The sequence below is a fragment of the Rhinatrema bivittatum genome, chromosome 7 (assembly GCF_901001135.1).
Source record: "Rhinatrema bivittatum chromosome 7, aRhiBiv1.1, whole genome shotgun sequence".
In the NCBI taxonomy this organism is placed as follows: domain Eukaryota; kingdom Metazoa; phylum Chordata; class Amphibia; order Gymnophiona; family Rhinatrematidae; genus Rhinatrema; species Rhinatrema bivittatum.
Window position 1 is genome coordinate 110,790,044 of NC_042621.1, and position 12,676 is coordinate 110,802,719.

The window sequence follows — 12,676 nt, forward strand, 5'->3', positions numbered from 1 at the left end:
AAAATGTTTTAAATTACCTGGGGTCCAGTGGGGGGGTCCCGGCACAATCTCCCACGATCTCCCGCTCTCGGGCCACGGCTGCGTTAATAGAAATGGCGCCGGTGGCCCTTTGCCCTTACCATATGACAGGGCAAAGGTAGCGCCGGCGCCATTTTGGTTCCTGTCATCCGACGTCACGAGTGCAGGAGATCGCTCCCGGACCCCCGCTGGACCCCCAGGGACTTTTGGCCAGCACAAGACTTGCCAAAAGTCCAGCGGGGGTCCGGGAGCGACCTCCTGCACTTGCGCCGTATTGCCAATATTCAAAATGGCGCCGGCGCTACCTTTGCCCTCACTGTGTCATACGACCCGTATGACATAGTGACATAGTGAGGGCAAAGGTAGCGCCGGCACCATTTTGAATATTGCTTCTAGGATGGTATTTTTTAACAATGTCCATGCCTTTTGCACACTTTTTACATTTGTAGCTGCACCTTTCAGTTTTTTTTAACTATTTTCTCAACTTATCAGTTTCCTTTTTGAAAGTTCAGCGCTAGAGCCATGGATTTACATACTGTCCCCCTCCCAGTCATTTATACAAATTTGATCATATTATGATCACTATTGCTAAGTGGCCTCACCACTGTTACCTCTCTCACCATATCCTGCGCTCCACTGAGAATTAGATCAAAAATTGCTCCCTCTCTCTCGTCAGCTCCTGAACCAATTGCTCCATAAAACTGTCATTTATTCCACCAAGGAACTTTATCTCTCTAGCACACCCTGATGTTTCACTTACCCAGTCAATATCATGCAATATGCCATCCTGGACATAAAGCTCCACCCCACCACCACGAGGCTCCTCTCTGTCATTGTGATATAATTTGAACCCCGGTATAGCACTATCCCATTGGTTATCCTCTTTCCACCATGTCTCTAAGATGCCAATTAAGGCTATGTCATCATACACTCTAATTCTCTCTTCTTACTTCTTAGACTTCTGGCATTAGCATACAAACATTTCACAGTGAGTTTTTTGTTTGTATTTACAATCTGCTTTTCAGTTGACAGTGATAAATTAGAATCTTTTAGCTCAGGTGAGTTTTAATTATAGGCATTTGGATTACTTTTATTATTGGAACCTCTCTGTTAGGATGCCCTAACTCTAATACTTCATTGGTATCCTTTGACGATACCTCCCTCTGAACCATGCACTGCTGAGCGACTATTGGCTTTCCGCTTTGTCCTAGTTTAAAAGCTGCTCTATCTCCTTTTTAAAGGTTAGCGCCAGCAGTCTGGTTCCATCCTGGTTAAGGTGGAGCCCATCCCTTCGGAAAAGACTCCTCACTTCCCCAAAAGGTTCCCAGGTTCTTTACAAAACTGAATCCCTCTTCCCTGCACCATCATCTCATCCATGCATTGAGATTCCGGAGCTCTGCCTGCCTCTGGGGATCTGCGTGTGGATCAGGAAGCATTTCAGAGAATGCTACCCTGGAGGTTCTGGATTTCAGATTTCTAGCTAAGAACCTAAATTTGGCTTCCCAAACCTCCCTCCCACATTTTCCTATGTCGTTGGTGCCCACATGTACCACGACAGCCGGCTCCTCCCTATCACTGTCTAAAATCCTAAGTGATGCGTGAGGTCCGCACCAGGATTTTGTTGGAGTAGGAGCTCTCTGTCTCCTGTCTTCTAATTTCTCCTTCTAATTTATGGGAAAGAAGGAAGGGAAGTTCCCATTTGGGTTTGGCCTTCCATTGACTCATCTACCTGACTTTAAAAATGTTTTGGACTCTTTTAAGCCTATTTTTGAGAATTCCATGTGGAGGGAGAAGCTACAAATATGAAGAAAAGATCCTCCCTGATGGTACCTTAGTGTGAAAACTCCATCCCAGACATTGCATGGCTTGTTAAAGAATGTTCCTGCTTTAAGGACTGGGAATTAAAATCCAACATCCAGTCTATCATGCTGTTTGGGTTTGTGTGTTATTATCTTTTGACAAAGAGGATCAATGAAACTTTGTGAGTCTGCAAAACCATCGTCATGGTCCTGAACAGAAAAGACTTGAAGGAAAGTTTGTTCTGTTTTCACCACTAGACTGGACAATACCTACCATAGTAATGGGACTTATTGCCATGCACCTGCTTTAACAAGTTCTCAGAAATGAGTAGCATAATCATTGCTAAAAGAATTTATTGATTTACTTTGCCATTCTGTTTAGGAAATGAGTTAAAAAAAAAAAAGCATAATTGTTTACCTGTTTAAAGAGACGTATTTGATTCTGGGAAATGTTTTGGGGATGTTTGAAAAAACTAAGAAAAATATCTTACTATAAAAATAATAAAATTTTCCATTAAAAAGGTTTCTGACTTTCTCATCTCATATCAAAGTGCAAATATCCATAACTATGTATTATATTGCAGGTAAATGGACTTGACTGCAACTAGACAGGTTTTGAAGGCATGTTTTCACTAGTGAAACAAAAAAGGAGCACAACTGCATGCAATATTCAAATAAACCAGGAGAATGTGCAGAATAATTTCAATGTCCACACAAAGTTCAATAATAAAGTGTATTCACTCAAAACGGCAACTCCACAATGTTATCATAACCAAACTTGTTTACAAAGCGAGTCCCTCGACACGGACCCGTGTTTCGCCGTGAGGCTGCGTCGGGAGGGACAGACGGAACTTTAGTTATTCTGTGTCAAATGGGTAACATGTATAGTGTAGAGATATTTTATTGTGCACTAGGGATGTGAATCGTTTTTTGACGATTTAAAACAATCGTCAGATATTTTTTTAAATCGTCAAAAATCGTTAGAGTGCGTGAAACAATAGAAATTCCCCTGATTTATCGTGAAAAATCGTTAATGGGGTTAGTGTCCACTAACGGAAGTTATTTGGGGGGAGGGCGGGAAAACCGGCACACCAAAACTCCTCCTAAACCCACCCCGACCCTTTAAAACTAATCCCTTACCTTCCCCCACCCTCCCGAACCCCCCCAAAACCTTTTAGAAATACCTGGTGATCTACTGGGAGTCCCGGGAGCGATCTCCCGCTCTTGGGCCGTCGGCTGCCATTAATAAAAATGGCGCCGATGGCCCGATAAAAAAAACCCACCCCGATCCTTTACAAATGACCCCTTTGCTTCCCCCACCCCCCCAAAACCTTTTACATGTACCTGGTGGTCTAGCGGGGGTCCGGGATCCATCCCCTGCACTCATACCCTCGGTGCTGGACTGGTTTCAAAATGGCGCCGATCGCCTTTGCCCTCACTATGTCACAGGGACCGACGGTCAGCCCCTGTGACATAGTGAGGGCAAAGGCGATCGGCGCCATTTTGAGTACTGGCATCCGACAGCCGGAATGCAGGAGGTCGCTCCCGGACCCCCGCTGGACTTTTGGCAAGTCTTGTGGGGGTCAGGAGGGTCCCCCAAGACTTGCCAAAAGTCCCTGGGGGTCCAGCAGGGGTCCGGGCGCGATCTCCTTCACTCAGGCCGTCGGCTGCCAGTAAGCAAAATGGGGCCGATAGCCTTTGCCCTTACTATGTCACAGGAGCTACCGGTGCCATTGGTCAGCCCCTGTCACATGGTAGGAGCACAAGATGGCGCCGATGGCCATGTGACAGGGGCTGACCAATGGCACCGGTAGCCCCTGTGACATAGTAGGTCAGAGGCTATCGGCGCCATTTGATACCGGCACGGAGGGCATGAGTGCAGGGGATGGCTCCCGGACCCCCCCCCCACTAGACCACCAGGTACATGTAAAAGGTTTTGGGGGGGTTCGGGAGGGTGGGGGAAGCTAAGGGGTCAATTTTAAAGGGTCGAGGCGGGTTTTTTTTTATCTGCTCAGGCCTCACTAAAAAATAATTAGCGATGTGAATCGGAATCGGAACAGATTCCGATTCACATCTCTACCGATCAGATTTTGTTCTCCCTCCAGCTGAACCCGATCGTTAAAACGATCGGGCACACGATTCACATCCCTATTGTGCACCTCTCAGTTACAGGTGTGTTGCAGTGGCACATTAGCCATGGTAAAACATGAAGGGATTTCTAGGAAAATGAAGTTCTTTGTGCTTAATGTATCTAGAGAACATCTGCTACAATGATGTAAAGTGATGGGTTTTCTTTACGTTTCAGGGAGGAGTGTTTCCATTGAATGGCCACAATGTGAAATAGTCTGGTTGCTGGTGGAAAAATATCCTGAAGATTTAAGTTGGAGTGAACCTCTTTACACAGAAGAGGAGGATTATCTGTCTAATATGTTTTGTTCCTTTTTAGGTTACAATTAGGACAAATGTGATATGTGTATGTGTTCTTAAACCAAGTGAACCTCTTTACACAGAAGAGGAGGATTATCTATCTAATATGTTGTGTTCCTTTTTAGGTTACAATTAGGACAAATGTGATATGTGTATGTGTTCTTAAACCAGGATGGTGAGAAAATTATTATGCAACTGGATTGTGGCAGAACCAGTGAGAGTGCATTGTAGAAGAATCTGTATATAACAATGTCTATAGCAGGTGTAGAGCCTGTTGTGACTGGTGAGCACAAGATCATGACAGAAATGGATTATTATGCTTTCCCATGGCTACTAGTTTTTAACTTGGGTGGGTGAGCAGGAAGGAGTTCACTTCTCATCCCCCATCTTCAGCCCAAACTTTAATTCAGGGGAAAGGGTGCCCTTGGCTACAACTTATTTTTTTAATAAGTGGGAGGGAGGGGCTTTGCCATTCAGCCTGTTTGCTTTCCAGAGCACTGCAAGGGTTGAGAGTTAGGTGGAGAATTGGGAGTGAATTTAGGTGCTCTGGCCACTATTTTTAAATAAGTGGGAGGGAGGGGTTTTACCTGCTCAGCCTGCTCTACTGTGGGATGTATAACTCCAGCTATGCTATGGTGCCTGTGCTTTAGTGTGCCTCCTTTAGCTAATATGCTCATTACCCTGTAACTTGCATGGAGACGAGCTAATCCTAGCACGGATCTTTACTCGCTTGATCATGTGCTTTTTTAGTGTTAAAAGCCCTATTACAGACTGGGATTATGTTAGCGCCAATAATCCATGCTTACCGATCAATTTTAAAAGCCCTTTGAGCGCCAAAGCCAGGAGATATGCGTGTGACTCGGCCTGGCTCACGCGTATCTGCCGGTATGCACATAAAAAAAGTTTTCTGAAAAAAGGGGCGGGACGTGGTTATGGTCTGGACAGGAGCACGGGCGGGACATGGGCGGCCTAGGACTGCACCATGAAGTCAGCGTGCAAGTAGTTATGCGCACAAGTGTGCACCGGTGTCCTCTTTTGCGTAACTTTACTTCTTCTATGGGCAGAGTGTAAGTCGTTTAACAAAAAAAAAATGAGGCTAGTCAATGGGTTTTTAAGGCTCGGGGCTACTAGGATAAAAGGGAGACAAGTTAGCTAGGAGGGCTTGGGAAGTTCGCTCCTTTACTGGGGCAATCTGGGAAAAAGGCCTATTGCATTGCCACGCATACTTACTAAAAGTCCCCCCACTTACGGGCTCCAGACGGCATTCCTACGCACACGCACACATCAATATAAAATCGTGCGCGCATGTACCTGCGGGATAGCTGATTTTATAACCTGCAGGTTATAAAATCGGCGCATCCATGTGCCCACGCCAACAAATGTGCGCACATGGGCGCACATGCATGGGTCTTAAATTTTGCTTCTAAGAAAGAGTTAAAAGCTGTGCTAGAATCAGTGTGGCTTATTACATTGGCTCCAGAGGAAGCAGTGCAATATGAGAGAAAAAAAAAAAGGAAAGGTATGTAGGTTTGAAACATTAAATAGAAGACATATTTACTAATTTTTCTCTCATGGATCTTTTTAAAATTTCTTTTCTTCCCAAAAGGAGCTAATGAACATCACCTCTACCTAGCAAAAGAGACAGCACCCCCCAGGCAAACTTGAGACACTTGTATCCCCATTTCCCATCCTTTGGAAGAACAAGGGAGTCATACAAGCTTAAGCAGCTTCCCCAAGCTTACGTACCTGCCATAGGGTCTTCAAGCTGGACAAAACCTGCTGGCGTAACATTCAGCAGCGAGTATGTGATTTGTCCATTCAGACCTTTATCTGGATCCACAGCTGATACGGAAAGCAGCGTAGTCCCTGGGGTGGCACCTTCCAAGATCCTATCAGCGAAGTTAGTCACCCCAAAAGGGCGGAAGCGGGGAGCATTGTCATTGACATCCAGGATGTTCACTGTCAGCTTAGCTGTCAGATAACCAAGGTAAGAGACACGAGACAAAGACAAAACGAGAGAAAGACAACAAGAGAGAGGAAGCAGCAGCAATAAAAGAAGACAAAGTGAAATAAAAAGAAAGATAAAAATTAAAGAAAAGGCAAGGCCAAATGAGAAAGAAACAGAACAAATTTAGTTAGCTTAGACCTTCAAATCGACTAAGAATGCTTAGAAAAGAGAAACATATTTATTTTAGAAAGAACTTTCTACAAAATCTAAGTGTTCTTGTGTGTGTGTGTGTGTGGGGGGGGGAATGCAATGACCCCTGCTAACCTGTGTGTAGATTTTGTGTGTGTGGGGGGGGGGGGGAGGGGGGAATGCAATGACCCCTGCTAACCTGTGTGTAGATTTTGTGTGTGTGTGTGTGTGGGGAATGCAATGACCTCTGCTAATCTGTGTGTAGATTTTGTGTGTGTGTGTGTGTGGGGGGGGGGGAATGCAATGACCTCTGCTAACCTGTGTGTAGATTTTGTGTGTGTGTGTGTGGGGGGGGAATGCAATGACCTCTGCTAACCTGTGTGTAGATTTTGTGTGTGTGGGGGGGGGGGGGAGGGGAATACAAAAGTATGCACTAAAGAGCAGCCTTGCTCAGGAACCCCTCCACTCACTGCAGTTAAATTTACAGGCATACAGGACACTCCCGCATATCAGGCAGACATTTATGTAAAAGGCCATTTCTGCAGTGAAAGCAGTGCTTTATCATGGAAGTACCCCTTGAAAAGAATTCTCTAATTGCTTTGCAGGAGGTGCTTTGCTAAGATTTATCTCTTTTTGATGCCCTATCATTTATAGAATTCAAGGGAAGCTTTTAGGATAAAGAGAAAGGGGAACGTACTGCACTATTTTGCTGTCTGAGAAACCAAAGATAAGCTAAATGAGCGGATTCATATGGGAAGATGTGAACCTGGTGCAAGTGCTACGGCAAATCATCATGAACAATCTGTTGGCGATATTTCAGCCCATCTAGGAATCTTTCATTCCTTCTATTAAGAGCTTAATCTGAAAGGATGGTAGGCACAACACCGGGACAACATAAAATCCATTTTAAAAAGTACATAACTCTGTAGGCCCTCCTATGAAGAACTAGTAGGAGCTTTCCAGCAAGGAGAGGTTAAAGGGGCTTAGTGGATATTTTCAGTGATGTTAAGGGTCCATCCCGTACAGGGTCAGTCAAAAAGAAAAGGTTATAAAAGGAGGAGGAGACATTCTTGGCGGAGCTGTCAGCCCGGGAGCATAGGAGAAGCAGCCAAGGGGCTGCACTCTTCAGCCTCCAAGGAGGGGCTGCTGCCTTTCTCATCCATCAGGAGAGGGGTCTCTTCTCCTGCTCTGGTGAGGAGTGAGAAATCCAGGAAGGTTCTGACCTCAGGCAGAGGGAATTATCCTGACTGCATCTCATCTTGAGATACGTTGACCGAAGAGCACTTTCTGGTTTCCTATCAGGACTTCTATAGGAGTTGGAGACTTCTGGAGGGTCCCAGCCTTGACTATTGGATGCAACTTGTTTAACATAGCATAACATAACACTTTCCATATACTGGGTCAGACTCAAGGTCCATCAAGCCCAGTATCCTGTTTCCAACAGTGGCCAATCCAGGTCACAAGTACCTGGCAGGATCCCAGGAAGTAGATAGATTCCAAGCTGCTTATCTCAAGAATAAGCAGTGGATTTCTGCAACTCTACCTTAATGAAGGTTAATGAACTGTTCCTCCAGCAACTTGTCCAAACCTTTTTTAAATGCAACTACACTAATAGCTTTCACCACATCCTCTGGCAATGAATTCCAGAGCTTATGTGTTGAGTAAAAAAATATGTTTTCTTATTAGTTTTAAATGTATTACCCAGTACATTCATTGCATGTCCCCATGTCTTTGTACTTTTTGAAAGAGTAAACAACTGATTAATGTTTACTTGTTTTATTCCACTCATTATTTTATAGACCTCTATCATATCTCCCCCTCAGCCGTCTTCTCCAGCTTCTTCCTTGGCAGGTCCTCCTCATGATGAGGAAGCTGATTTTCCTTTTTCTGAATGTTTTACTGAATTGTTTTAATTATTGTTGATAGTGTAAGTTTTATTTCTATGTGATTATGTGTTTATGGTATTTTTAGTTTGTGCATGCTGTTTTATGTTCTAATTGTAATCCGCTTAGAATAATTGTGGCTACATTTAGCGGAATATAAATGTTTTATATAAATAAACACAGTACTGAACTTTAAAAAATATTAGCCAGTGTTGGGAGATACTGTACAAGAATGTGGGTGAATTTTGCTCATATTGAGGGTGGGCAAATTTCCCATCCTCTACAGGTTTAACATGGTACAGGTCTTAGCTCTGGGATGACACTGTGCCTCCTTCTCAGCAGCCATCTTCTCAACAGGCATTCTTCAAAGAAGCAGCCATTTTTGTATGATACCATTAAGCAATAATACCAAGATCTCCAAGACATGAAGCCAATTACTGTATACTGCAAACATTTTGTGAATCTGTGCATTATTTATTGAGAAAAGCACTATAATCAGTTTTCTGATATAACAATTTATTTGAAGCAACAAAACAGTGTTTGTTTGTTTTTTACTATGTAATGATTGTTTTTTACTATGAAATGATTGTGTTTTCATATGCGGCCATGTATAGAGCGGTTTGACACTTACTATGAATATACCTTTTTTCATTGTTTTCGAATAACTGATTTATTGTAACCATTCTTTAAAAGCTAACTAAAGGACTTTTCTTTCATATAACTGTCAAAGCCTCCAATGCCTTTTCACCCATGGAAATAGCTTTGAAAAATGCCCTCTTGGAGAGTTATTTTATAACATAGCACATAAGTTGGTTGACAAACAAGTGCATAAGTTACATCAATTTTCATAGCGGACTTTTACGCCCAAGTCCACTTTGAAAATTATCGCGGCAAAGCTACGTGCGACCCATTACACCTGCTATTTGCTGCCCACAGTTTTGCTGGGAGAATTTATGCACACACTTTTTAAAAGCCAAAAGTATGGGCATAAGTGCCAACCCTACCCAGCCACCATCTCCAACTCTTTCCTTATGAAAGCACACGCCTTACCGTTTGCATGTGCTTAATTTTACATGTGCTTCGGGTCAGGCAAGTTTCTAAAGGGCCATTACTGTGGGCAAAGGGCTACTTTTTCCACAGAGTGTTGTGAACACGGGGCTAGTGGACCATTGGGCCAGCCTGCAGGAGACTAGGAAAGGACTACTCTGGTCTCGACTGTACGGGCCAGGAGGCAGAATTCTGGCAGGCGGGTATAAGCGGTTTCACCCTGGAACCTGGTCCTCCCCCGGGAGGGGCCCTTGGGAGTCCAGCTGCTGGGACTTAGGAGATTCACCCTGGAAGTCGGAGCCCCTCCGGGAGGAGCCCGTAGGGGCCCAACCGCTGGGACTTAGGCGAGGCGGTCGATGGAGAGGAAGCAGGCGAGTATCTGGCTTGGCTGAGACAGGCTGGAACCTGGCGTGGGCTGTAGACAGGCTGGAACCGGGCTTGGGCTGTAGGCAGGCTGGAACCGGGCTTGGGCTGTAGGCAGGCTGGCAAGCAGGAACCGGCAGGCAGGCAGGAACGGAGTAGCCAAGACGGTGGCTGACTCCGGGGCTCGAGGCAACGGGGGATCGAAGGAACCCTGTTGCAAGGCACTCATCGGGTGTCCGCGGTGGCCCTAAGTAGGCCGCAGCGTCTGACATCAGACTCAGGGCGGAGCCACCCTCCGGCGGGAAACTGTCCAGAGAAGCGCGAGAGACTTGCGCGCGCGCGCCTAGGGACAGGCCCGCAATGGCGTCTCCCCTGTGGGGACGCCCAGATCTCGACTCTGCTTCGTTTCCAGCTGGCAGGAACCCTTGAGGTAAGGACCGGGACGTAAGCTTCACAGACCAAACCGCAACACAGAGGACAATTTTTCCCTGAAAATTAACATTGGGCCCTTTTGTCAAAAGTGTTTTGAGGTGCGTTTTCTTACATGTGCAATGAAAAATGACATTTGCTTAATTATTTTTCTTTACAAACTGGGAACCAGATTTACTAAGCTTAGTTCCCATGGACACAAAATGAAAGAAAAGCCTTAGTAAACGGGCCCCCATGCTTTCTGTATTCCATATTAGAGGCTGTGGAAAACTGTGCACACTATTTAGGTTTTTGTGAGAGCTATTTTGCTAATGGGGCTTACATGCAAATGAGCCCAGTAGCAAAATAATGCACATAGTTTTGCTATGAACATTTTCACAAAACTCAAAGGGATGTAGTTAAAATTTTTGTGAAAACACATTTATGAAGATATTTTCCTGCAGTGTCCTTATAGTTAATGACCTGCTTTGAGTAAGTTTGCATTGCAGTGCAAAATTAATCTTTTATTTTAAATAAACATTCTGCACACATAAAGGGCAATGGACAAACACAGAGGATTCCTAGTGGCTAGAGAATGGAAGTGAAGAAATGAGGTAACCTTTGTTTCACCTAACGTTATCATTTCTGCATGAGGGTACCTGCACATAGTGACAGTTACTACCCTTAACAAAAAGCATGGGAGTAATCTTCATGGAGTGGCAGATACTTTCCTTAACAGAAGGCATGGGAGAGTAATTTGCATGGAATGGCAGATACTTGCTGGACAGACTGGATGGACCATTCTGGTCTTTATCTGCGGTCTTTAACTATATTACTAGCTGTAATCCTACAGGTCACTAGATGGCGATGCAGCCATAGAAAAGAATAGAGGCCTATTCTAAACAATGTGACCTATATTTTACTATCAAAATGTTTCCAGCAAGTTTTGGTTACTGGAAGGTCAGCTGTTCTTTATAACGAGGATTTTTCCAGAACAGGAAGGGTACCAGAAGGTTAAGAGGAAGGGGAGGCCAATAAGGTGAGTAATAGGGTGGCTCAGACCAAAAGGAGAATGTTCAGTAGGGGGTATAAAACATGTTCCTCGTGAGCAACAGGGAGGAAGCGGGTACGGGAAGAGATTAGGACAGACGGAGTATGCAGTATTTAGCATGTTCCACCAACAGTGGTGCGTCTGTTTCTGAGCTTGAAACCTGAGGTATTTTCACAAGCTCTCTGCGGAGTTAAAGAAGAAACAGGAGTTTAAGTACTAGTAGCTGTGGAGAAGGAAAAAGTGAAGTGTGGAGACAAAGAATGGGATATCGGGTTGGGGATCTCAGGACCTAAGGGAAAGGTTGCCTGGTGGAACTTCAGCACAAGGTGAAAGAACTAAGTCTGTCAAGGAACGGGGTGTTTTGTCTGGATCCAGTCCTGGTGGATGTGAGTACTGAGTTTTGTTTCTAAAGAGACTTTAAGTGGTTCTGGATCTGCAAAGGGTCTGGGGAAAGAAGAGGAAGAACTTGGGAGTGGAGAAGGGGCTCTGGGAGTGTGGAACCCGTGACTTTGATCTTGGAACTGTCTTTTGGGGAAACTCCAACTGAACCTAGAACTGTGAATTTTTTACACCCGGAACTGTTTCTATTTTTTCCTACATTGCAACTTAAAGAATTGTGCTTTTGATGACTGAGAAATGTTTTTGGAAGTTTTTTGCTACTGAACTGACCCAAGAAATTTATTCTGTTATCTATTGTGGTAGTTGACTAGTAAATTCTATTTTATTTTGGAGCACATGTATTGGTGTAGACAATATGGGCCAGATTTTAAAAGGATTTACACGTGTAATCGGCCTTACGCGCGCCGGGCCTATTTTAAAAAGGCCCAGCAACGCACATAAAGACCCAGGACGAGTGTAAGTCCCGGGGCTTTACAAAAGGGGCGGTCCGGAGGCAGGGCGAAGTGGGGCAGGGCGGGGCCAGAGGCCTGTAACACAACGGCCATTGCCGCTGTGTCGAGGGATTGTGTGCTGGCAGCCTGCTGGCAGGCGCAATAAATTAAAATAATTATTTTTTTTTGGGGGGGATGCTAGAGTAGGGCTAGGGGGAGGAAAGGTTAGGGGAAGGGGTGGGAAGGTCAGGTTAGGGGGAAGGAAAGTTCCCTTCCAGGCCGCTCCGATTTCGCCCATGCGCATCTTTATAAAATCTACCCCTATGTTTTTTCAAGGGGTCTTGGCCCAGTTTGGCCTTACGGATGAATCTGCCCCCAGCTCATGACCTGAGAGTATTTTCTACTCTGGCAGAGCTGTTCCACTGCTTCCCAGGGTAGAAAGTTGACCCTCTGGGAAGGTGAGGTGAGGTTACATAAGTTATTTTGGGGCAGATGTAATAAGACCCGCGTCAAAACAGGCGCTAGTTTTGAGCATGGGTTTTGATCACTGCACACAGCTAAAGCTGGTGCACCATGGGATGTAAAAAAAAAATAAATATGGAAATGATTTGTGCACAGAAATCCACTCACTCGTGAAGAAATGCACTTATATAAGCACGGTAAGGCCCTATGTAATAAGCGACAGCATCCGCGCCGAAAAGCTGTGCCAATAA

The 12,676-nt window shown here is 44.8% G+C and overlaps 1 protein-coding gene across 2 annotated transcripts in view; it reads right to left on the bottom strand.

The window, feature by feature from the left end:
• CDH23 (cadherin related 23) overlaps nucleotides 1-12,676 on the bottom strand; it is a 1,814,588-nt gene that overhangs the window by 119,788 nt on the left and 1,682,124 nt on the right. For both annotated transcript variants that reach the window (XM_029608940.1, XM_029608939.1), the window contains one exon: nucleotides 5,991-6,215. In XM_029608940.1, the coding sequence (XP_029464800.1) occupies nucleotides 5,991-6,215 (225 nt within the window). The remainder of the gene's footprint in view (nucleotides 1-5,990; nucleotides 6,216-12,676) is intronic.